Source organism: Falco peregrinus, chromosome 1 (assembly GCF_023634155.1).
Source record: "Falco peregrinus isolate bFalPer1 chromosome 1, bFalPer1.pri, whole genome shotgun sequence".
NCBI lineage: Eukaryota > Metazoa > Chordata > Aves > Falconiformes > Falconidae > Falco > Falco peregrinus.
This window is the reverse complement of record NC_073721.1, coordinates 77,814,771-77,841,544: the sequence shown is the minus strand read 5'-3', so window position 1 is coordinate 77,841,544 and position 26,774 is coordinate 77,814,771. Positions and strand designations below refer to the sequence as shown.

Here is a 26,774-nt window from a genome sequence, read left to right as displayed (position 1 = left end):
CTTCCCTCAAGTTACGTGTCTGTTATTAGCTAACAGAAGGAGTAACATCTTGCTGTTGCAATCCTGAGCTAGGCGTTTAAACGGTTAAATGTCTGGAGCCTGCGGGTATTATGGAGATAGCACTCCATATTCTGCAGTCCTTCCATGCCTAAAACCTGTCCCAAAGTGAACAGAAGTGCTAGAGGTGTAAGCCTTGTGGCCGAACAAGCAAGTTAATTGCTGTCATTTATGTTATTTTATTACAGAGGAGAAAGCCCACTGTACCATATTGTGCCAGCCCCTGTCTGAAAAGAGCTGTTCGTGTGACCCACTTTCAGGCAAATCCTCTTCTGTGAAGTTATTTAAATTTATGACTTTGGTGCAAAGTGGTTAGTAAGACTGCAGCAAATTTACAGCGGAGACTTTTTACAGGGTGGAAAGGAATGCCTCACAGGAAAGGTTTCCATTTTATAAGGGATCCTCCTGCAAGCTGATGCATTAGGCAGACAGAGAGGCAAACCAACAAGAAGTGAACTGAAGGGGGAAAGCAGCGCCAGCTTTGCAAAGAAGTTCAAGGGCAGTGATGGCACACACTTCATTCCTTCTCCTTGCTCTAAACAAAAAAAGATAGTAAATGTCTCAGAGGAAGGAAAGAGGATATGTTAGGAAAACAGATTTATATTTAAACATGGCCTCAAAACACCCCCTCAGACTTATCTTTTCTGTTATTTCAACCTCTACTTAGTCATTAACAAACTGGACAAAGAAGTGGATAAATAATACTTTTGAAAGAGAGAGTGGTATTTTTCAGCACATATTGCCTTGTTCTTCCAAACCCTGGTATTTTCATACTTAAGAGATGGGAGTTCAGACCAACCTTGGCCCAAGAAAAAACATGCTCATAAAGGGACTTTGGTCTCTGCTCAGAGGTCCCCAAACTGTCCAACCTGAACCACTTCAGAGTGGTATGGAGCAACAGCTCCCAGCTGTGACATGAAGGCACTTATCCATGCTGTGGGGTGGATGCTTCCACAGGGCCAGCAATGTGCAGTCAGCTGACGGGCAGCAGTTCCCATCTCTCCAGCCTGCTTAGAGCACTCCAGTCACTGCTGATGTGATGGTTTCTAGCCAGGACACAGGTGATACAAGGAGCACAGGGACCAGGGAGAGTAAGAAAACAAGGCTGACAGATGAGAGAAAAGTGGCAGATCTCAGTTTATGGATGCAGTGTGTGGGAAAAGGGAGTGGGTGTCCAGAAGCTCAGAGATGGGATTCTAGCAGGGGGAGATGAAGGTACACGTTAGAAAGGTGGGAGAAGACCTCTGAACAACTCCCTGCTTTGTATTTTTCAGACTCAGCTCAGGTAAAATGAAGTGTTGATTTCAATTCCTGTAAACATTTCTTCCTTCCTCACACAAAAAGAACTAGCATTAAACTGAGCTTCAAAGGGCATATCAGCAGACAGGCCAAGAACTCCAGGAGGTACCTGTTCTACTGTCTCCTGTGAAACTGAGCCCTTCAGGGTACCAGCAGAGACAACCCAGAGACTGTATCTGTTCTGGATTGCAAGCATAAAGGAGGAACTGGCTCCTTCACTCTTGCAGAACAGCTCTCACAAGTGAAAATAAAGCTTCTTGTGGTCTAAGTCAAATGCAAAATAAATGCCTCTCTACAACCAGGGGAAAAACAAACCGAAGAAGAAAGGGTAGATTCTTAAACTGAGGCCCACAGTCCTGCTTCCAAGCAGAATAGGTTCACTCTCTGACCTCCACTGCTCTGAAAGGAGTTGTCTGAGGAACTGGGTAACAACACTTGGCTCTACTTACACACAAGGTCTAGATTCATTTTGTTTGTTTCTCCCCATCAACGCAATTAAAACAAACCATCCAAAGTACCTTCCTTATCACTGAGATGAATACCACATACAGGCAGGATTGGAAAAGTGGGTTTATTACACCTTCCATTTTTCACTGGAGGAAACAGTAGGATTAAAGCTATTCAGCTCAATACTGATTCTGTGATTATTCTATTATGTCCAACTAGAGAATTAAAAGTACAGACACGGTCTCAAAGACCTTCTCGTCCCCTACATATAAAGAAGCACCATTTTAAAGACTAAATCCTCATGTAACCAAGTCCCAGTTGGTACAAATATGGTTGAATGGGATTTAAGCATAAAGGAACTTTAGTTTCATTAGTGTCTCATTCTATGAAAATTAGGATAACTAGACCAATGTTTTGAATGAAATGAAACAGACTTCTTAAAACATTTTCAAATGCAAGGAGTCCTTGCAGGCAGAACATGATTATAGTCTTGGTTAAAAAAAATCATCTGTTCTTTGTTGGTATAACTGCACAGAGCAATGAATTTCGCGCTTTCCACATTCTCATATGGATTTTGACTTTGCAGAAAAAAAAGTCATCGCCTGGCAGATTCATCCCCACCACTGGGCCCCTTTGCAATCTCTATCAAGTTGGTAATTCAAAAATATTTTCTCATTGAATGCAAAGAATGGATCAATGCACAATATAACAGTGAAATAACAGACAGTAAAATAACAAAATAGAGAAACAAGTCCCCAAATCTTTCAAATCTTAACATCAAACCATCTTGATAAAAGTCTAATTTATCAAAAAGGAGGAAAAACCTCTCCAAAAGTACAGAGAAAATATTTGTAAAGAATTAAACTACTGAGCTCAACAAAACCAGCACACCATGCAATAAGAATGAAAGTACTTTCCCTCTTGCTCAGGCCGTGCAGCTTTCTGGTTCACTGGCAGAGCTCATGAAGTTCACTGCTTCTCACCTGCATTGCATTTAGTCTGTATTTTTGGTGCAGATCTCTAACAATGACACCAGAAAGGGGAGAGAAAAGGGAAGAAAAAGAGAAAAAGAAAAAGACCTCAACCCCCAATCTATTTTTCCATCTTCACCTACTCAGAAAGTACAAGTATAAAAATACCCATTGGTGGAAAAAACCACCACACAGTAAAAAAAAACAACCCACATGACAAACTCATCTGTGAAGTAACTAACCACAGCACCCTTCAAACGCCCACACACTGACTTCTGCCATTTTCAAGCCCTTCTCCACAGCTTCTTCTTCAGGCAGAAGGTGACTGATTCTCTTACCCTACAGTGACGACCGTCTCACTCTCTGCATTGGCCAGCCAAGGTATATCCCAAACTCTTCCTGTCAATATACTCTACCTTGACAAAACTAACAGAAAATGAGTAAGGATGAAAAAAGGGTGAGGTCCTTCACATTAAAGCCATGGCCCTAGCAGTAGGCAGCTACTTAGATCACCATTTGGTATCACCCACTTGAGACAAAGCACACACCAAAATGCATTTATACGCATGTCCAGGTAATTACCAAACACAAATTACTCATTTGTACAGATACTAAAGCAAATGTTTCTCCCCATTCCAACTGTACAAATCTTCTTCAGTTAATGGGTTACGCAGGCATATCAACAACCAAGTCTTAGGGGAAAACCCAAAACTTCCTAGAGCACAGCATTCCCTTCATACAGTCCTTTATTATTTAGGACATATGGCAGGAAAACCAGTTGCTGTTATAAGAAATCAAACTTGGCCACAAAACTAACCAGGTAAAAAATTCTAACTTTTAAGTTATTATTCTCCTCCTTTTATTAAGAGAGGAAATCTGGCAATCCTACTCCCAAAAACCACCTAGTTCTAAATCTGTGCAACAACCCCCTCCCTTGCGCTGCTGCCCGCCACCCACCCCCCCCCCCACTTATTCCACCTTACTTCAAATTGTAATTAAAAATAAGTAAAAATATTTTAGCTGGAAGCTGAAATTGTTTATTAATCAATGATGTGTAATTTAGTTTTCCTTTTTTTTAATAGTAGATTCATAAAAATATACTTTGCAAATGAACCCATTAAGTGCAAACCCCTATTAAATAAAAAAACTAGTTTCAATGGAAATTTTTTGCCCACCCCTAGTTTGTAGCTATGCTATTGCTGCACCACTGAAGTGCCTACTAGAGATTACACTGAAAAGACTGTTCTGATTCAGTCATCATCATCAAGAGACTGAAAATTGCCATTTATAGACTCCAGCTGCAAAGTTCTGATAGAGACAGCAGTAAATGTGACAGAAAGGGAATGAGCTCACTTCTCATTTTGGACAACAGAGTTATCTCATGTGCCCCAACTAGGTGAGTTTTCACACTTTTTTGTTTATCATTATATTTATGTCTATCTGTGTACACATTCTGGCTGATTTTTACAGTGTTAATCTGATATTAGATCAAGGCTAAGGTCCTTTCTGCTGTCTTTTTTCCAGCCATTCATTATTTCTATTGTGACAACTCTTAGAGCTCTCATGTGCAATATGCAAACCACTATACAAACACAGAACAAAAAGATCTTTCCTGACCTAAAGACCTTTTCATGAGAACTGCAGTTTAAGAGTCTTTTAGATGCTGGTGCTTATTCCCCACTTAAAAGGAATCTTCCCTAAAGGGGTGAGGGAAAATAAGCCAAAATATGTGACAGGCCAGAAAAACTGTGTATATATAAATAAGAACTTTCCAGTATTCTGCGTGAAACATTGTAAGTTTTTTTAAATATTAACCATCATTCTACTGGCAAAAAATCAGCTGGGACCTCTATCCAAGTCAAGATGGAAGAAGGGTCCTTCAGAGAATTGGACAGATGCTAGTTTGCTTTTAATCCCACACCAGCACATCCATTGTTACCAGTGTGTTTTGCACCAGAGGATCTCATTCCCTGACATCAGTGAGTTTACGTCGATTCTGTTTTGCATTGAGAAAGAGAGACAGACAGAGAGAGAAGCATACACGTGCTAGTACTAAGACTCCTGTCTGCTGACCTAAAAAAGGAATTGACATTAAGAAACGAGAATATCCAGCTGGTCTGACTTCTTGCCAGATAATCTACCAGCCATGACCAAAATGATCAGGTCTCAGGAGATCTGTCGAGGTGGGAAGACAGCTGGTGGTTTACAGCACCTGAAATAGGGCCCAAATCAGGGAACTGTGGAGTTGAGATCCTTGGGAACAGATAATTTATTTATACTGGTGTAAACCTTCTGCCTCTGTAGCTTGACAACACACCACAAAGTGATGAGTTTCCGGCACTCTGCCACTGCTGCACTTCTAGTGTGAATGACCAAATGAATAGCGCTTTGGTGGGAGGGATGGTGAAAGGTGAAGATGATGACAGTGGTTAAGTCAATTCCTTTTTGTAACCAGGATAATTTTTTTACCCCTCAGCTCACCCTCCTTCCCTTTCTAATGGCACTTTTTGAGGATTTCCCTCTTTTTCTAAAATCTAGAATTGTACTAATTTATACCACTCTCTTAATATCCAGAGTTCTTTTCCGCGTTGCTCACCACTAAAACTTAAAGCAGCTTCTTCCATCTAACTTCTATGCAGTCACTTCTTCCTGTCTCTCCACGACTAGAAAATAAAATCCCAAACCATTGATCTAAGGGAGGGGGAAAAAAACCCCCAAACAACCCAGATCTGGAATTTTGCCTGCCTGCACATATAAAGGATGCATAGGTTGAAAAACAAAGCTTGCCCAATCATGGCATCTGGCAATGCTAAGGCCCTGTGAACCAGAAAATGCTTTTAATTATCACCTCACCAATCATGCTACACATTACTGCTGTATTTTTTTGGTTAAGATCCCTCGGGGAACTCAACTGATCATGATATTAATCAGAAGGCATGTAGGAGGGAGGGGGCAGAATGCTAGAATTACACGTGTAGGTCCCTTAAGGCTTGAATAAAGAACTGAGATTTAGAATCCTGCTGTCAGAGCAACTGAAGCTTTGCATGCCGCAAGCCCCAGCCCTCTGACCTACACAGCCATGGCATTATCATATCTGATTTTCCCAGGATGGTTAATCTCAGCTGCTAAACTTCATCAGTTTCTGCTAGTGTTTACCCATCATCTGGATTTGCCACTTCCGAACTTTTCCAGGCCAGAACCCAACAAGCCAGCTGTCACACTCCTTGACAGGGACAAACTCCCCCCCCCCCAACATAAAAATCTGAAGTCTGGCAGCCTAAATGGCTGAATCCCAGAAAGGCACAACAAAAATACATCTTTTGGGGGAGAAGAGGGAGATGTAGCCCTGCAAATGCAGCGAGTTTCAGAACACAGCTCACAGCAGTATGGTCATGTTAGGATGCTGTGGTCCAAGACGGACTGTATTATCATAGTCTACATTTTTTTCCATAAAATATGTTCTGGTAAAGAAACAGTGTCTTGGCAACTTAGCTCTCGTACCCAGAAAATGCATACAGTGCATGTAAAAGCAGCAGTACTCCAGGCAAGGTAGGAGCCAGTCTGCAAATGAATTAAATTACATTTCAGAGTCAGGGCGCAGAAGGGTGACTGGAGTAGGAGGGAGAGAGTCGAGTTTCTGGTGCACATGGAGTTCTCCGTGGAAGCGGCCAATAAAAGCACCAATTAGTGCTAACATACCCAGGGTGTTTCTGACATGGCTGTCCATTTCCCATGCTGATGGTATGCCCACATGGCAGATGGAAAAGGACAGTAGCTAGTTTTAAATGAGCACTGAGGTCTGCCTTGGTGAATATATTCTGTTAAGAAGCCACAGAAAGCTTTGTCCTGCTATAGCCAGATCACTGCCAGCACTGATATTCAGCCTACATGGTGGTGGACCTTTCTCAATACATTCAGCATAAAAAGCGTTAGCAAATTACAATTTCTGATCACAGCCTAGTTCCATGAATTTGAACTAGTGAATTAAGTTATCTGTCCTTTTCCCTCCTGAACATAGGAGTATTTCAGTAGTAGTCCTCTTTCTGGATCATTTTCAAATTTATTGAGTGACAGTTTCTTGATACGGAGGGTTGAAACATGCAATAATTAAGAGTCCAGGGTGGGGCTGTTAACCACAAGGACTATGTTTAATAATCAGTGTTAAATTGTACTTCAAATTGAGATGATTTTTTTTGTATGCAAACTAAGCAAACTGCTTCACTTTGTACAATGACCATTGTAATTTCTTTGAAAATTTAGCCTTCAGTGTTCTTAACGCTGGTTCCATAGATTACAGTTACAACAATTCCCTCCAGGTGTATATAGAAACAACAATCTTAAGAGCTGTAAAGCTTGGATCATGAGCCAGAGTTATCAAAACTGAAATTCCAGGATGAAACATTTCACTTTCAGCCTGCAACATGGAAACAGAGGTCAGCCAAACATTTGGGGACTAGAGATGACTGTTTGCAAATTACAGCTGTTCACATCTGGAGTTCAGATTTGGCCAAACTCTTAACGTATCACAAAAACTAAACTTAAAGAATGTTTTGGTTGTATGATTAGGAACATAAAAGTTAGGCAGCATTAAATGTAAAAAATGCTATGTGCAACTTTAACTCTGCTTATCAACTGCAGAACAAGGGGCTCAATTATTTGTCACAACAAATATCATCAGTGTTGACTGTGGCATTTCTTAAGCACAAGTCTGCATTTGCCAATATAGGTCTCACTGGCTGCATCCATTTCTCAGGGCAGAGGGGCCTGTGACACAAGCTGAAGAATGCAACCTCTCCTCTGAAGAAGTGCCTTTTGGGCTGGCCTGGTGAACTATATACATACATCTAGCAGTTGCATGTGAGCACTTCGAAGTACCTTCAAAATCATAGCTTGGAGTACCTTCACAACATATGTTAATTGGGCACTTTCATATTTTTTTTTAAAATTGCACAGCCAATATAGCCACACATATAAAATGTCTTCCCTCTCGTAAGATGAATGAAAAAACATTTTAGTACATGCAGACACCACAGTGGCTCACTGTTCAGAACCAACTCATTTACAAAGCTAAAAATACATATATGTTTATGCACTTAGGCACACATACACACAGAGCCAATATACGACATGGAGGATGTTAAAATGTCCAAGGATTACAGGGGTCCGAATTCACTCCCTGACTGACACAGGCTTTCCAGGAGGTTCTCAGCAAATCAGTCCTCCTCTTCATGGAGCAGTCACAGATCCTGAAGCAGAGGCAGTACAGGCTTTTTTCTTCAACTCATTCTCAAAAAGGAATGACTCACTTTATCCAAAACTAAGCAAATAGATTCAATTTTGGACAACAACCAAGACTGGAAAATTTCATCCCGATAAGCTTTTCTGACCGAAGACAGAGGGTTAGAAGGGAAACAGTTATACAGCCTTAACTATAGGAGGTTCCTTCCATTCCTGCTATAATGCAAAATATTCCAAGATGTGCCAAGTTTTCACTGTAGTCTGCATCAGGCAGCGACAGGACACCTCTGTGGACAGTAATACATAAATCCAAAATGATCTTTTGACTGCAGTGACTCTTCTCTCCTGAGATGTATTACATTTTTTAAAGTCAGTGAAAAATAAAAAAATTGCAAAATATCAGTTTTAATCCTTGGACTACAAAATGGTTGAATCCTCTCAAGGCCAGTCAGGGCCAGAAAAAACTTTTTCCCCCTTTTTCCCAGATTTTTTTTTTTTTTTTTTTTGGGGGGGGGAGGGCAAGGGGAAAGGGAGAGAGCAAAGAGTGGTTGGTTTCAAATAGCAACATTGTCCAAAAGGGTGAAAGGGAACAGATGGCCATGGAGAATGCGGCCTCAAAGCCCTAAAGAAAAGGGCTATTTTGACAGATCTTGCTGTTTCCTATTCAAGCATGAACACTCTGGCATGGAGAGTTAAGACGATACAAGGAACAACCTCTGTTCCCAGCAACTGTCTACGGGCAACTGGCCTCTGAAGCTCTCTGAGAAAAACAACATGAGACAGACAGACAAACAGATATGGCAGCAAGCCCAGATCTCAGCCACCAGGAAAGGGGGGAGGGAGAAAAAAAAAAGCCCACAGAAAGGCTAGAAACAGCTGCCTTTTCCTGGCTCCAGTGCAGAGCATTAGAAAGAGCCTGTCCAGCCTTTCTCATCTTCCTTTTCAGTGAAACTTCTTGAAGGGGTCACCCTCAAGCTGTTGGTCTTTGCCCTGAGGGGAGGTGAAAAAGAGGACAGAGCAGAACTCGTCTGGCTCAATGGAACCTGCTTCCTTTAATCACAAAGACCTCCCTCCAGCTAATGAAGAGGAACTCTAAATGTAAAAAAGCATAATTAATGCTGCATTTTTGCATGCAAAAAGGTTGAGAAATTTAAAGTTGTGGCTCCCACAGTATGTGTAATTTGTTTGCATAGTATACAGAGGCAAGCCATTATATCCAAGGCAGGGAGAATTGTACTCACTGTGGGAAACACTGCTAACGTGTGTCCTGACTTTTTCTATCATTCCCAATCAAGAGGGTGCATCAACAGCTGTTTCATTCACCAATTCTGGGCACATACTATCAGGCAGAGACTTCAGTTTTGAAGGGCAGCTTCACATCCTTACCCAAAGACCTAAGCCATTAAGTGTAACCAGACATCACTGTTTCCAAAGTCCATATAGCAAGGGGTGAATCTGAGTTTCTCAATTTCTTTCTGATTTATGTACCATTTTCATCTTTTAGGGCAAAGCCCAATATATTGTTTCCCAGCCAACGCTTGTCTATGGGCACCAAGCAATACCTTCCCTTTGCACTGTAATCTAGACCCGAGCAATGGTAGTTTCACGCAACAAGTTGCACGGAGAAAAAGAGGGGGCAACTGTTATAAACATTAACTATCTTCACAATCCTTCCCTGAGGCAGGGAAGTAGCTATCATCTCAATTTTAATATCCTCCTTTTTAAAAATCATTGAAGGAAAAAGATAATAAGGAACTGTGGGTGCTCACATGCCAGGGCTCCAAATGGAGAAATGCAAATGCTACATACTGATCCTATCTGCGCCTTTGTTCCCTCATCTGTGAAACAGCATTTGTTACCTTTAGTCAATAAATAGTATATGTATATAAAAAGACACCAGCAACAAATAACCTCAACATCCTCCGTCTCCAAAGAAATCCAAATTATTATCAAAACCATGGTTTTCTACAGTATGTAAATGGTTTGGTTTTGCGGGTATTTGTTTTGTTTTGTTTGTTTTCACAAAGGATAACCTCTGTAGTCATTACTAGCTGTAATTGTTAATTTGTAACTAAATAGATAGGATCTGACTACTACTAGTAGTCAAAGAGTAAATAAAATACCTTATTTTAAGCTAAATCAGATAAACCCCATTTCTTTTCTTCTTAACCATAAGCTTCCTGAGACTAACTGCCCCAGGCTATACTTACTAAGAAAATCTCAAACGTGGATTATTGGCTAAGTATTAATGAGCATTGAACTTGTTGATTTGCCTTTATGTTTCCTTGAGCAGAGTCAACCTAGTATAGTTACCCTGTAGTTTTCACTCTGCTTTACAACTCCTCCTGTTCACTGCCAGTGTAACGATCAGCATCAGCGTTACAAACCGATTCTGTCTTTTGTGTTGCAGGACAGGTGGTCCCTCAGCACATTCCCACACATTCCAAATATTTTAAGTGTTCCACATCTGTTGTCTAAAACATTTTTATCTCCCTGCAAGAACAGTAGGAGATGAAAACAAAAAGGTATGTATAATGTCATAAAACATTTTATGCCACACAAACTCTGTCATTTCAATGAGATGATAAGTATCAAAAAAGAGCTCAACCTTTATTTGTTATACCATATAGCTATTAAAAGTTCTCACAGAGAAGATTAACTTATGACAGCTTTAATAGCCCAGATGATAAACCTGAGTGCAGATGTGCCTTTTTTTTTCAGTATCTGCAGACCTATGGGAAATTTTTTAAAATTAAAGAATTAACATGACTTACACATTTTCTGACCACTCTACTTAAAAAAAAAAACCAAATCAAACATCTCCCATGTATGTATAAACAATCTGGGTGGAATTTTCATAAGTGCTCAGTGTTGGCCTATAGCAGGTAGGGAAACAAATGCTTCCTCCCCCTCCCCGGAACGAATCTGATCAGATATACTTTAAAAACATATGGCTGCAAGTGGTTCTTCTCGCTGATGAAACAGAACCACTGGTCAAGATTTGAGGCCAGGAAATTACAAGCAAAAAGTGCACCTCAACTACTAAGCAATCCTTAGGAGGCAGAAAAAAACTGCCTGGGCTGCAACTGGGATAGGTGGTGAGGGCTAGCATTTCTGCTCCCGCTGAAAGTGGTGTGAGGTGGCAGCAGCTACCAGGAGTTGGGAATCTGGTTTGCTTCTCAGTGCAGAAGCTGGCATGCCTCACTTTACCAGCCCTGCAGCTCCACTGGGTACTGGCGTTGTTACTGACAGTGACAGGAGACTGTCCCCTGCTGCATGACCAATGTCATTTCCAACAACATAATGGCATTCCTTCCAGTACTTTGCCGGCATGACAACAACAGCTAGGAGAGCTGATGCCTCCTCATATGAGATTCCAGCAGCACAAATGTGATCTCCATAGCTATGCAATATAAACAAATGCACAGTTCTTTATTGTTGCTAGTGGTGGTTCATTTTTTAAATGAAAAAGAAACCCTGCATTCGAGCTACTGAGAAGTGTTACGGGATCTCTGTGGGACAGACCTAAGACTATATGCCTCAGGGAAAATGATGCCACTGTGCAACGGTGTTCAAACAAAGCACTACCAGAACATGCAGCAAATGTCGTGGTACTTCCCTTGGGGCCAGGACTTGGGCATTTTAAGCAAACTTGCCTCAGTTAATTTTGGCAGACAACTACCTTTGTCCAGCCCTAAACCAATGCTGACTGCAAGGCACAGTATCTCGTCAGTACATAACGGCAACATGATGCTGGATATGAATGAGGATGTAGACAACTTCACCGAAAACTGGATATATTGCAAGTGGAACAGATCCATGAAGGGGAGGATTTTAGCTTAAACTCAGACCTGCTCACCATAAACTCCAGGAGGCCTCCACCACCCTGGTACTATAGCGAGAAGTGGAAAGACAAGAGAAAGACAAGCGGGACAGCTGTGCTGAGGCGCATCAGTGGGCACCACAATGGGAGCCCAAGAGATGAGAATTGTGGGAGTTTCACTTGACTTGTAAATCCTACCTTTTGAAAAGCAATTCTGCAGCACAGATGTTAGCATGCTTAACTCTGCCAAGCAAGAGGCTGCCAAAGGCTGAAAGATCACTGAGAAGTTAGAATAAAAATTACTTTCAATTATGTACAAAGATTTATTTTTCATTTTTATTGTGGAAAGAATTTCACCTGCCAAGAGGATAATTTTAGAAGAAAATTCAGCGTGTCCAAAGGAGCTCATACAGTGGATTTCAGTGAAATGCCTGCTAACAAGGTCTTGTACTTGTGAATACACTTTCTACATTTTTAAACTCTACTGATTTCCTTTAAAGAAAAAAAATCATGCAGAGGTTAATATATTTTCACTGGTATTACAGGACAGAAAATATCCTTCTTAATCTTGTTCTCTCTTGTTTGGAAAGGCCTGGACTATATTCCAGTATGCACATAAAGCATTAACATGTCAGTGGATGACTTTACAAAAACAGAAAAGCTTTAGAGGCATATGCTGGCTCCTCAAAAGTGCCCTATTCTCTCTGCAGTCCACATAAAAAACTTACTTTTCAGGATCTCTTTAGACTGTGAGTGCTTCAGACAGTCTAACGAACACTTGGTCAGGAAGCACTTGTATGCAATTACATGATTATTGTAAAACCTGGGACATTCTCTAATGAACAGTGTGAGACTTCACAGGTAAGCTTAAGCTGGCTTCAGAGCAAGGGGGATTCACCTGGCACCAACAAATCATTTCTGATACTTGAGAGATCACCTGGGTTCCCTCGCAAACTTTTGGGTGGTATCATCTTCTGGCTAGGGTTTCACTAGCTCTTCCTTGTTCAACCAGTTGTTTTCACTTCCACAGCAAACTCCTCCGAAAAGCCCAGTGGTGCAGAGAGTAGCAGCGGTTACTAAGCAAGGGACAGTCTTTCCTCAGAAAACTAGGTTTGATCCTGTTTCTTTGCATGCTATTGCCACAGTGATGTTAAGTCACTGATGATCCCATAGCAACATCAAGAATTTTAAACTGGAATCTGAACAGTGGGAGGAGATGGAGAAGGAACAGGGCAGGCTCGGCCTCTCAGATTTGCTCTGCAGTCCTGGCAATCTCCAGAACTTGCCAAAGAAATTATATGAGAAATATCCAAGACATAAATACAGTTCGAAACATCACACATTCTCATTACTCAACCACACCTTGCAATACTTGGTGTTCCTAAAATTTCAGTTTCTGGAGTCAAGTGATTATGGAAAAAAACCCATAGTTTCCTATGCAGCCTTCTCCCCTCTCCTGCACCCAGCATATATCCATTCCTCTGCCTCCAAGCTGGAGAGTGGCTTGAAGACAGTCTGATTGCATCCCCAAAGCTTAGGAGTGAAGTAGTAAATAAAACGATCTCCCAAATATATATCTTTTAAATCTCAGTTTTCTTTGCTTAATGTGGAAGGCCAATCCTAGTATTTCTGGCAGTATTGATGTACTTTAACAACTTCAGGTAATACATTGATTTGCTATTTCAATTTAAAATGCATGATACAAATGTAGCATCAATTATCATGTGACTGTAAGTAGTCAACTGAGGTTGCTATGTATTTTGGTTCTGTCTAGCTGCAGCACAACAGATACACAGTTTCTCCTTATCTGCAATGAATTCCTGTAAATCTTTTAAGATTTTTGCTGTATGTTTCAGCTGAGACCAGGTAAGGCAGCAGATAACACCAGGCAGAGCACTCCAAACTTGTGTCTTATTTCCCATGCTAGAAACTTTCACAATTTTAAAAATTATTATTATAGAAGACAGACAATAAACAGCTGTAAAGATAGCAAAGTCATCAATTCTCCAACCTCCTGCAGCTCCAGGACAAGCTATGAATGTTCTTACAATTTTCATTTCTAAATGGTTTCTCAGAACTGAAGGCAGACATCTCATATAGTAACTTTACTAAGTTCTCTCCTGACACGATCTCTGGAAAAACAAATAGCACCTACAAATATTAAGGATTGTTTCCCCATTATTTTCAGCATAAAAGCACGTTATTATGGTTTGGTCTGGGGCCTACACTACTTGAACCAACTTAGTCTGTCACTCTACTCTGTCCCTTCTCCGAGGTCTTCCAGGAAAATGTTAAACAGCATTGGCCCCAGTAGTGACCACCGATGGAGACCACGAGCTGCCAGGTGGAATCTGAATGACTGACGGCTACTCTCTGAGCTCAGAGGTCCTGCTGATTTTCCACTACCTTGTAGGTCGGTCATCCTTCTAGTCTACGTCTCTCTAATTTTACTGCAAGGACACTACAGCAGACTATGTCAAAGACTTGCTAAATGCAAGATCAAAGCACATCAGCTGCTCTGCCCACCTCCACCAGGCCAGTCATCTCATCATACAAGACAATCAGACTGGTGAAGCATGATTTGCCCTTGGTAAATCCAGGCTGGCTGTTTCCAGTCACCTTCTTACCTCCACGTGCCTAGAAACCTTAGATGAGATTACTTGTCCTTGTATTAATTCTGAAAGAATTCTGTGGGTTTGGTGTCTTAACACAGAATGAAAGACAAAACCCACCTATACTCCAGCTAAACTTAAACATCTGTTTAAAATACTGATAGGTTTGATAGATGCTTAACTAAATAATGTCAATTCCCTACTATTCAAGCACAAATTGGCAACACTTGCAAGTAAAACAGCAAGCTGCAAACACAGGTGTTTTTTTAAAGAAGAAGAAAAATCTTGTTATAAATAAGTTCACTCCAAAACTGAGAATATTATGACAGTATTTAGGATGACTGGGTAGATAAACGTTAGTGGATTCAACTGTCTGTCCATACAGTCAGAGGAAAAAAACCCCACATGCTTATTCTCCTTTAGCAATCCTCCTGAGGTACTAATGTACTTGTCATGGGAACTAACTGTATAACCTTATCCATCCCTTTCTCTGTGAATACTGTACTTTAAAAAAACTAATAATTTGAGAAGCATAAAAAGATTGAGAGTGATGATCAGGTGTGTGAATTTCTGCACACTCATGTACCAGAAAATTGGCTCTGCATTGAGACACTAAGTACTTTTTATAGACAGGTCCAGATGTTAAGCAGACAGCTCTGATGCGGGTTTCCTTCTGCTCATCCTGCCAAGGATTTTGTAGCCTCTGAACAAATTCAGGAGCTGTGATGGGATTGAATTTCCATGCTTAGGTCAGCTCCTGGCACTAGTAGATGCGACAAACGATGTGACAAACTGCACGTGATGTTTTGGTGAGGATTTAGACTTTCCTTTATAGCTAATAATATGGTCTGCAATGCTCAGAATCTCCTACATTTCACTAGAGGCCTCTCCTTTTAAAAAAGAGTGTGGAGAGGAGAGCCACAGAAGCCCCAAGCTACAGCAATTATTTTTGAATTTTCCAACCCCACATAAAAATTGGACAGTGTAGGCAGTGAGCATAAAGGATTAAGTAGTGGGTTTGCATGGCAAGGTTTTGGTAGTCACGGGGCTACAGGGGTGGCTTCTGTGAGAAGATGCCAGAAGTTTCCCCCATGTCCAATGGAGCCAACGCCAGCCAGCTCCAAGACGGATCTGCTGCTGGCCAAGGTGGAGCCGGTCAGTGACTGTGGTAGTGCCCCTGGGATAGCATATAAGGAATGGGGGGGAGGAAGTATCTGCGCCAGCAAGAGAAAGGAGTGAGACTATGTAAGAGCAACAAGTGTGCAGACCCCCAGGTCAGTGCAGAAAGAGGGGAGAAGGTGCTCCAGGCACTGGAGCAGAGATTCCCCTGCAGCCCGTGGTGAAGACGATGGTGAGGCCGTCTGTGCCCCTCAGCCCACGAAGGTTAACAGTGAAGCAGATATCCACCTGCAGCCGTGGATGACCCCATGCCAGAGTAGGTGGATGCCTGAAGGAGGCGGTGACTCCATGGGAAGCCTGCACTTGGAACAGGTTTGCTGACAGGACTGGTGACCCTGCAGAGGACCCAGGCTGGAGCAGTCTGTTCCTGAAGGACTGCACTGCACCGCATGGAAGGGACCCATGCTGGAGCAGTTTGTGAAGAACTGCAGCCCATAAGAAGGACTCACATTGCCGAAGTTCATGTGGAAATGTCTCCTGTGGGAGGGACGCTACAGCAGAGCAGGGGAAGAGTGTGAGGAGGAAGCAGCAGCAGAAACAACTTGTGATGAACTGGCTGTAACCCCCATTCCCCTGAGCTGCTCAGGAGAAGGAGGCAGAGGAATCAGAAATTAAGTTAAACCAGGGAAGAAGGGAGGGGTGGGGTGAGGGTGTTTTTCTGATTTGATTGGTAATAAATTAATTTCCCCAAGTCAAGTCTGTGCCCATGACGGTAATTTCCGAGTGATCTCCCTGTCCTTATCTCAACCCACGAGCCTTTCGTTATAGTTTCTCTCCCCTGTCCAGTTGAGGAGGGGAGTGATAGAGCTGTTTTGGTGGGCACCTGGCATTCACCCAGTGTCAAACCACCACACACCATCATTCAAAATAACACAGAAGAGACTGGCCTAAGAAAAGGCCTCAGTCTAAAATGTTTTTTTTAAGGACTTACATAATGTCCCCTGGAGTTTCAGTGGCATTCTCATTGCTCACTTCTAGTGAGAGTGTCTACAGGGCAGCAGCAAGGGACCTTTGAGAGATACGCTTGATTCCAGAGAGGAAGTGACAGAAGTCAGCAAGTCCTCCCACTAATGGAGCATGTTCCCTGGTATGGATGTTATTGCCAATGCTCCACTAAAGTGAATCCTGGAGCTGAAAATCCCACCTCCACAAACATGGTGATCCACCTGTTCAGTTCTTTGCAAACTGCAAAAGACTTTGCTAAATTAGTTACACAACAGAATTTCAGGTGACCACACAATTCTGAGCTGGAGGCACTGACTGCACGTGTATCTACAGTGTTTCTCTCCTAACTCTACCAAGCAGGATTTGTGCTATCCACAGGTTAGAAATGCATTTAGATTTCACAGCTGCTTAGCCTCCAAGAGCAGGCTCCACATACACTACTTCCACTATTTCTGCTGAGCTGTTCCACAAGAGATTGCAGCACTTGCCTTTCCCACTTTCTGCCCAGCTGGCAGCAATTCACTATAGCTGGGTGTCAGGCCACTGGATGCACATAGTCCTGCAGCACTTCTCCCCAGCAGCAGAGCCTACTGACAGCTTCCTCACTCACTACACTGGCTTTCCAGTGAGCACTGAAGTTCACTGTCCTTATTTTCAAGCAGGCCTGTATCCATAATCCAGTGTGTCTGAAACAACTTCCGAGGTCCAGAATGAAAACACCGTTTCGCAGCCCCACTCCAGAGGTAAACTATATCCTCTACACTAAAATTCATCTGTGCAACTTCATCCTTCTTGACTCTGAGACTTCAAAATTAAACCCTGGACTTCACAGTTTCACCACCTTCTAGGCCAAATGCAAAGAACATTGCTTTGGACAGAAATACTTTTTAATGTAGACAGCGAGCAGTATGTACATTTACATCAAAACCTCACCATAGGTAGACTCCACATTGTACAGACCGTTGTTCTTTTGTAGAAAATGGGAAGAAAGAGTAACTTACAAAAGAGAAACACTACCTAGCACACAACTGGAAGTCAGTCTGCTCACACAAAATTTAAAAAACCTGCAACTTGGGTTGAAAAGTAGCTGTGTTCATGTAAATGAAAGATGGTGAAAAAGGCTTGCTGAAAGTACCATGTCACACCAACCTAAGCTGGTAATGAATAGTACCACATGACACATGAAAATAGTACTATATACCATGTGAAAAAAATAATACACTGATTTGGTCTGTTGCTTTCACCAGGGAAATGGCTACTTGGCTGACAACTATGCCACTAGCACCCTGCAAGGACTGTTTCCTAGGTTGTGATATATCACTATCCTTTCTATACTAGTGTTGCACTGGAACTTCTGAAGATTCAAAAAACAGAACTGGAGGTGACTTACTAAGCTGCACATCCAGTGGTCTGAAGCATGTGACTGTCAGTACAACATAATTGCCAGAAAGTAAAGGAAGTTTAGTCATTGACCAATGCTGTCATTCCAGGCATTCCTACTTCATATATACTTTTAACCCATCCTCTCCAAAAAGCAGCACTGTGACTTCACCATCTGTCTTGGAATCAGTGAAGCCAACTGACTTCAGCTTCTGACAAGCAAGTTCATTCTGCCTAATGTGACAAAAGAGAAACACAATGGGAAGACCATCCATCCCACATAACAAAAACAGGTAACTGCTGCTTTACCACCTCTTCTGGAGCTAACTATTCTACCTTAGGCATAAACTCCAGGATTTGATTATATCACACTTTGAAAGAATTCAAATTTCTGCAGACTCAGGTTAGGAGTATGTAAAACAAATAACGTGAACACTATGATGGGAGTACAATCCCAGGGAAATTCCATGTATGCTCTCAAGCAGAACTTGTACCAGCAGAACTTGTACCATGGTTCTGAGCTCCTGACTTTGAAAAGCAAATGAACGAGAACACTAAAAAGTAGAACAATCACGTTATTAACTTTGTTACCAAACAACAGCGCAATTAAAGATAATATGAATGTGACATATATAAGAAAGGGCTAAACATGGACTATGTAGTGTCTTAGTGAATGTGGCTAAACAACTTGATTTTATTCTTTGTGAAACCAACTTCAAATTTTGCCCTTACATAAGCTCTCAGAAAAGCTCTACATTGGTAGGAAGTTTCTGTAACTTAAAAGGTGGTCTAGGTGAACTGAATGTCAGATTCAGAGCTAACCCACAATGGCACAGAGCCATCTCACAGAAGCTTACATGCAATCTCATGCGTGAAGCAAAAGTGTCAACAAAAAGTTGAAGGCCTGATTAATGTAGAAAGCTTAACTTCCCCTGTAAAACAGAGTCTGGAGAAGTGGAAAGATATATTTAGTATCTGCACATTTTCAACCCAGGAGAAAAATACAAAAGCATATGTAGAATTGCTCTTTGAGGATGCTGCATGAAGAAATACAACTAACCTACCACCAAACCACAGGAGACCTGGAAAGTAGGTGGCAGGAGACCTGCAAAGTGTAACAGTGGCAGTGACACTATGTAGAGTTTCTGAAATAAATAGATAGGAAAAAATGGTTCCTTTCTTCTAAGGGCAATGCCCATGACCACTTTATAGAGGATGAATCTCACATTAGTGAATTTAAGAGGCTGGTTTGCCATCATTCAGATAGGAATGTGCTCTATATATTCATTTGCAATATACATTACATCTTCTATAATTCTAAATAAAACAACAGTCTTCATTTAATTATCATGCTATAAACATGATAAAAAGAAAACCATTTAGGAAGTATTAGTTAAGAAAGTGCCTCCTGGATACTGTTGATCATTACAACATTCTGTAAACTCCATTACTGTCGGTGGTGGTGCACATGATGAGAATTATCTTGCATGTTTATATACTTAGACAAACAAATCTTTCAGCCAGAAAAAAAATGGAATGTCCATATATATAGAACAGAATCATAGAATTATTTAGGTTGAAAAAGATATCTGAGATCATCAAGCCCAACCGTTAACCCAGGACTGCCAAGGGTTCCAAGCAGTTCCATCAACTCCCTGGGCAGCCTGTTCCAATGCTTGAACACCCTTTCAGTGAAGAAATGTTTCCTAATATCCAATCTAAACCTCCCCTGGTGTAACTTGAAGCCATTTCTTCTTGTCCTGTTGCTTGTTATCTGGCAGAAGAGACCTACCCACACCTGCCCACAACATCCTTTCAGGCAGTTGCAGAGAGTGATAAGGTCCCCCGAGCCGCCTCCTCTCCAGGCTAAACCACCCCAGTATAGTACCTCCTGGAGGCCAACAACTCTTCCAAGTCTTTTATGTTGGTTCTAATGGATGTGCTTCAGCTCTCTCAGCCAAAGTAATTACTGGAAGAGATTTATAATTTCTTGAACTAGATAACCAGAATGGACTGTTCTTTCCCTAACGTCTAACATATTTTTTTTCAGTAAGGAAGACTAATCCTTAAAACAATCTGTAAAAAATATTGAATGAAAATGAATCATATGAAATTAAATAACTGGTTCTGCAAATGAGTAATAGGATTTTAGTAATTTATTTTGGAACAATAAATATGCAGGTATAAATTTTGACCTTGCTAGTAGCATCAATATAGGTAAAATAAAGCTCATAATACGTGGTCAGCTCAAAAATGAGGTCATGTAACAATTTCACCATGCACTTCCATGCAACAAGTCAGCCAACAACATCAAGCTAGTATGGAAACACAGCAGAATTTGTTGAGAACTCAAGAAAGGCACTTATCCAACTAGTTAAACACAATTTGTTGTTAAAGTGACATCTCATACAATCAAAAGCCAGAAACTGAAAGCACTCTCTTGTACTTGCTCACTTTACAAAAGCGGGGTATTTGGATTCAAAGCTTTGCTCCTAACTGCAGATTTGTATTACAGCTTCCTAATTTGCACCTGTGGATAGGTACATGCACTCAGCTGTTCCGGCAGGCAGCAGGATTTGTAGGGACATCACTTGGTGACAGATTTGGGCCTAGTGGCTTAAACAGTTTTGTATCTCTAGTTTCAAGCCATTTCTGGTGAACAGAAGCATATCAACACCTCGGAGCCATAACTAACCTACATCCATACCCACCAAATCAAATGAACAACTTGTATACTCTACATTCCAGCACTGACTATGCTGGTAATATTCCCTAACCAAAGCCAGTTAAAAAAAAAAATAAAATCAAAAATATCTGATTTTTAAAATCAATCCATTTGCTAAACGTTTTGTGGGAACACGTACATGCCGGTAAATCTTCTGACAGACACAGTTCACGTTGATACCTGCCAAGCAGATTTCCTGTAGAGCTCTGCTGCTTTTTAGCTCACCCTCTGGCAGCCTGCCCAAAGGATGGCTTCAAATCAATGACCCAGGACTTCCAAGGGAACAGCTTAGGAGATGTTAAGAATGTGGGAGAGATTCCATGTACACATTTTTCAAATAATATGTTGCAACTCTAAGCAGACACTTAAATTTTTGTCTTTCCATTCCAGTTAGAAATTTTTTTTGAAAACTCAGGAATTATTGCACAACAGAAATGTAATTTACCAGCCACTCCTATTACAAAGAACCACAGGCTTAATCCTCTACTGGAAAGCAGATCAAATGCCTCTCAACTGCACTTCCCCTTTCCATCTCTTCTCCCCACTATTAAATCTTCATAGTTACCTGGAATCATACTGTAACTTTTAGTTTGAGAAACTACCATATAAGTGTCTCCCAGGTCATCTGACAGTCTCCTTATTCTGACATCTGATCGTTGTTGGCTGGGACAATTCATAAAGACTGCTAATGCTATAACTAAATAGCTTTCAAGAGGGACGAGGCCATTTGCAAGACCAATTTACATTATTAAAGGTGTGACAGAAACTGAGGAACAGTGGTATTGCATCTCTGACAAATTTATCAATCTTTACTTTCGCTTAGGTATTGACATAACGTACCTCTAGAGTACCTTAGAAAGAACTGGTACTTACTAATATTCCCATAGTATTTGACCCTAAATGTGGACATACTTTGTACATGTAATATAGGGACAGCTATGGCTCAAACATTAGTTGCCATGCAAAGGCAATAGCAAAGACAACATAATGCCTAGGAAAAGCTGCCCAAATTCTGTAGGGATACTAACAAACTTTACCACATCTAGGACTGTTCCTGGGATCTCACCAGGCAAGGTTAATATAATACTTCTTCTAAAGGCAAGCACTGCTAAAGAAAAATAGATTACTTGACCTATTCTAAAATAAAGGCTGGGTTTGTATGATCAGGTTTTTGAATTTAGCCAAGACATGTTATACCCTATCTCTTGTGAGAAGCACCACAGGAATTTCAGTGAATTCAAAAGGTATAAATAACAGACATGCTTCAGATGAAAGACAGTATTTCAACAAAAACAGTGCCTCTTTATGTCACTCCCAGTGCCTGTCTCAATGCTAAACTAGCAGGAAATAAGATGCTTACTGAACAACCAACGCTATTCTGTGACCAATAAAAGTTTTTCATGCTGGTTTCAGCCCAGTCCTACTTTATTTACAGGATATGGCAAGATTAGAGCCAGAGGCACCATGGTCATTTGTCCATTAAAACTCACAGCTATCTATAGCAAGAACACATTCATGAAAAATTGAAATTAGTCATTCTCTATGGCTTCTCTAGATTTTCTCTTTAGATGTAGTGACTTATTTAAGCAATAGCCATTCCAACTTTGATGAAATTGCAAAAGTTACAAAAAAAGTTTTCAAACTACAGTAATACATTTGTATTAGTACGCTCTCCAAAGGCATTACTGTGGGGTTAAACCTAAAATAATACAACATACCTTGCTTTGAGTTTGGAAGTGCACAGTTGCTGTTAGACTCTCATTTACAGAATGGAGACTGGTACGAAAGCCATGGCCAGTGCTCATCTGCATGTCCTACATACAAATGTAAAGGCAGGTAGCTGATGCAGCCTTGTATGAGGACACTGCCATTAGTGTAACACACACCAGCTTTAGTCTTACCCTTGACAACATATAGCAATAGTGCTGACTTTGGTTAACATAGCTGTATGGTATCTTCTCAGTTTAAACAGAGATGGAAGAATAAATAAGGCACTGTAAAGGACTTTGCCAGACCATAAATGTCATATCCAAAGCAAAATACATGCAGTTTATGAATCAGTTTGGAATATAATGTTAGAGACTAAGGTATGTATTGGCTGCAAAAGAGCCAGATTGTTCTTACTCTAGCCATTATACTGTCTGATTTTTTTCTTCCTCAGAGAAAAAAAAATCGTGGAAAAAAGAAAGAAAACAAATAGCCAGAGTGCTTCTAGCAGAACCCTAGTGTGCTCAGTCTGTTGTTTCATTGTCTACAACTACAAGCTCACTACTTTCAGGAACAAACAAGGAGAAATATGAGTTCATTTACTGCACAGAATTATGCAGTGAGATATACACAGAAACAGACTCATTCCCATGTAAAAATGAGTGCTTTCTGGGCCCCACACAGCAACATATCAAACTCAAAACACATCAGACCGTTAGTGTTAATATTTATATCAATGTGGATAATTGCTCCAGAATGGAAGAATCCTGTTCTTAAATTATTTTAAAGGCTCTTATAGCTCAGTTCTGCTCTCCTTTTTAAAGCTGGCATAGCTAGTGGCTACACAGCAGTGGCTCGCTGTAGAGGACATGCACCATTTCAGCATTGGCTTGGAGGAATGTGTTGTTTGGGATGCACATGTTCTCCATTTGAGCAAATCACGAAATATTTATCAACTCAGCTATAACTATTTCCCTCTCATACTGGACAGTGTTGGACAACAGAAAGGAATGTTAATGACTTGACTATTCATTCTCTTTATAGGCCTCATTTAATTGATTAACATCACATCAAATATACATGTGCGGGACTTGCGAGTCCCACCTGCTCCAGTACAGTAGGAAAATCTGTTACGTGTGTTAATTTTCCCAGCGGAAAACTACATGCCACTCTCTCTGCAAGGTAAAGAGCTACATTTCTTTCAAAACTGACTATCTAGATTCTTCTTATGCAGCTGGTTCCCAGAGGTAAAGAAACTGCAGTCCCAAGGGATCTGAAGTGCAACTGAATTTTCAGATGCTTGTAGTAGTATCTTCACTTTTCTTCTACAGCTCTCCCACTCCCACTCAGGGCAAGACTACATTTTATTAGCTTCAGTAAGGTTCCACACCAAAGTAATGTTTCCCAGCATCTACTGTGCCTGCTGCCTTGTCCAAACTAGCTTCTAATAAATTGACTTCACGATTACCCAACAGCAAAAATTCTCTATGGCACAGAAAGTAATAACAAGGTGTATGCTCCCCTTAAAAGATTTTATCAGTGATGTAATCTCCTAGCACAAAGCTGCCTCACACATTCGGGTGTGGGGCAGGGGGTGGGGCAAGGGGGAGATAAATTATGTGAGATCAGCACCAAACCTTGCCTCATCTCCCAGGGGTGATGAATCATGCACCCTGTTCAGAATAAACACATCCTCAGTGAAGGGGACTTTTGGGTGGACCAGAGGGAAAACACCCTGGTTTTTAATGGGAAGATTCTGTTTGTAGATGCAAGCCCAATGCATAAAGAGAAAAAAAAATTAAGTCACTATTCTGCGATTAAATTGCTGTCCCAAGTTTATCTCAAACTCTCTCACTAAAACCAGGTTCATTTTTTCCCCTTTGTAATCCAGTTTTTAAAGTGTTCAGATTAGCATTTAGCTTTGCCCTGGGAACATCTTGTCGCTCTCCATAGTGTAGCTAATAGCCAGTTACTACATAGGAATGTGTATTTTGCACAACCAACCACTTTATTTTTGGATGGCTTAAGGAAGAAGATACGCCAATGGCAAGGGAAGGAAGAAGAAAGAAAAAAATTGGGGAGGGGAGCCAAGACTGAAATGGGGTCAGCAGCAGGAAACAACAGCGGGGTGGGGAGAGCTGTCACAGCAGGGAACAGCAAACTGGCTGGAGCTGGCAAAGCATCATGAGAAGGAGACAGGACAGCATAAAGCAATGCGCACACTGCAGTCAGGGTCATGTGAGGAAGCCACAGGATAGACTTTATAGTGTCTTTTAAATATTTGAAAATTGGACTAGGCTAGAATAATAATATTGCAAAAATGAACCAAGTACTGATCCACAAGTCATTACATCTCTTACCTCTCATCTGCCCAAAGAAAACTCCAAATGTCTCTCAGGTGAGACCACATAATTCATAGATGGCTTTAAGCAGCTCTTAGAGTTTCCTTCTGGGGAAAAGATGCCAGCTGAAAAGCACAACAGGTAAAGACCCCTTGAAACTCCATACAGCAGAGAACAGTGACAAGTTTATGTACTGTACCTGTAACTCCATAAAGTACGCTAGCTCTTGATAAGTTTCTGATAATTTTTTATTACACTGTGTTGATCATGTTTTGTAAAATCCACTGTGGAGGTTTTTATCAGCTCTGAATCCTAGGGAAGTATCTTTTTGTGCTTTAACAGGGCTATGGAGATCAGTTGGAAACCCTAGTACATCACTGAATACCTCTGCATAAAGACAAACGTTCTCACAGGAGATTCTCAAATTTCAAGACTACTTCCTTACTTGACCTTAAAAGCAAATAATAACCTATTATCTTAGATGGAATGCTTGTTTTTCTGGTAAAATAATTACAACTTTTCCACAGGTCTAGTTCATCTATCACATAATAAAGCAGTAAAGAGATTTTGAAAACAAAATACAAGTGATCTTTCCCCAATTCTGGCCTGCTAGTTCACAGAAGCCCCTCACACCTTCACTATACAGACTTCACCCATATACCCAAGGACTCAGCCTGGGCACCAGAGAAGGCCAACAAATCTGTACATGCACTCTGTACACGCCACAAAGCCCTCCAGCACTCAGAAACCTGGATTTTTTTTATCCAGTGCTCCTGTAAATGTTACAATTGGAGGCTACCTGAGGTCTGCTTACATTCTGATTTTATTAATCCTCTTACATGCTTTTAATAAGCCACAGAACAGTTATAATGGTGATGTAATTATCCAGCCCTGAGAGTTGTCCTTTTATACAAGGTCATGGCCATAAAATGCTGTTCTACCAATGACTCTGTATCACTCAAGGCCACGGAAGAGGTTAGTATCTGCCAAAACCAAGAGGAGACCCACTTAAATTCCTACTTAACAGAGGCAACATTAGAAACTTCACAAAGTCCAGGCAGGGTCTGAGGCAACAAACTTTTTATTGGTTTCCCAAATCTAAATCTCATCATTACTGGCATTTCTTTAGTGTTATTTCATGTAAGAGAGTATTAGTTAAGTATTTTCTATGTTTTGCAAACATATGGACAGGCTAACGTACTGATAACTGCTGGAGAAGTAGTTACATGCTCTGCCCACACAAGACTTGCTGGGTCTTTACATTGGAAGAAAGATAGTACAGCCATAGCAATTTAAAATCCCTGTTAGCTGAGCTCTGCAACCACAGCTATCAACAGATTTTAAAGAATTGGGGTCCTTCTTTTTCCCCCTTCTCTTTACTTCTGTTAGAGGTATGTGCTTCATGTTCACAAGCAGTTTAATTGTGAAATTACTAGATGCTTGCCATGGCAGCATCACTTAACGGACCTGCTGTATTTCTATAATCTGAAAAAAAGGGCACATTTGGTGTTCTGCAGCTCAGGCAAGCAAAAAGGTCAAGTGATACACTCCATGAGACAATACTTGCTGCAAGAAGTTATGAAACAGCATTTGAGCGGAAGGGAATTATTTACAGATATCACAGTGAAACTAGACAACAAATTACAAACCAATTACTGTGGCATCTTACTTGCAAGTCCAGTGAAGCTGAAAATATCAATGATTGGAGAACTCAGAAAAATGTGATTTGTCTTAGAGATACTGTCCATACTTCAGCTCAAACATATCCAGCTGTTACACATCATCTCTCATCCCACATCTACCAAAACCAAAGACGTACTAACATACTTATGTATACTAACTTCATCTATTCATCAATCGGTGTTCCGTATCTGTCTGAAAGTAACTAATGATAGACACTTATTTTTATAAGATGTCAGGAAGACACCCTTTCCCCAAAGACTGTTGTCCTGGTTTTGGTTGGAATAAACTTAATTTTCTTCCTAGGAGCTGGTACAGTGCTGTGTTTTGGATTTAGTATGAGAATAATGTTGATACCACAACGATGCT

At 40.9% G+C, this 26,774-nt stretch overlaps 1 protein-coding gene and 1 long non-coding RNA gene across 10 annotated transcripts in view; one reads left to right on the top strand and one right to left on the bottom strand.

Moving 5' to 3' along the window:
- The window catches only part of RAD51B (RAD51 paralog B), a 428,405-nt gene that overhangs the window by 192,937 nt on the left and 208,694 nt on the right, over nucleotides 1-26,774 (bottom strand). Inside the window, exon 10 of one of the 9 annotated variants that reach the window (XM_055793910.1) lies at nucleotides 24,744-24,850. The exons of the other annotated variants lie outside the window; for them this stretch is intronic. Within the exon in view, the coding sequence (XP_055649885.1) occupies nucleotides 24,747-24,850 (104 nt within the window). The 3' untranslated portion in view covers nucleotides 24,744-24,746. The remainder of the gene's footprint in view (nucleotides 1-24,743; nucleotides 24,851-26,774) is intronic. 9 annotated transcript variants of the gene reach the window in all.
- LOC129783686 (uncharacterized) lies at nucleotides 3,986-14,724 on the top strand. The gene is made up of 3 exons (XR_008745486.1): nucleotides 3,986-4,170; nucleotides 10,423-10,537; nucleotides 14,111-14,724. It is a non-coding gene; the product is annotated as an uncharacterized LOC129783686 (long non-coding RNA).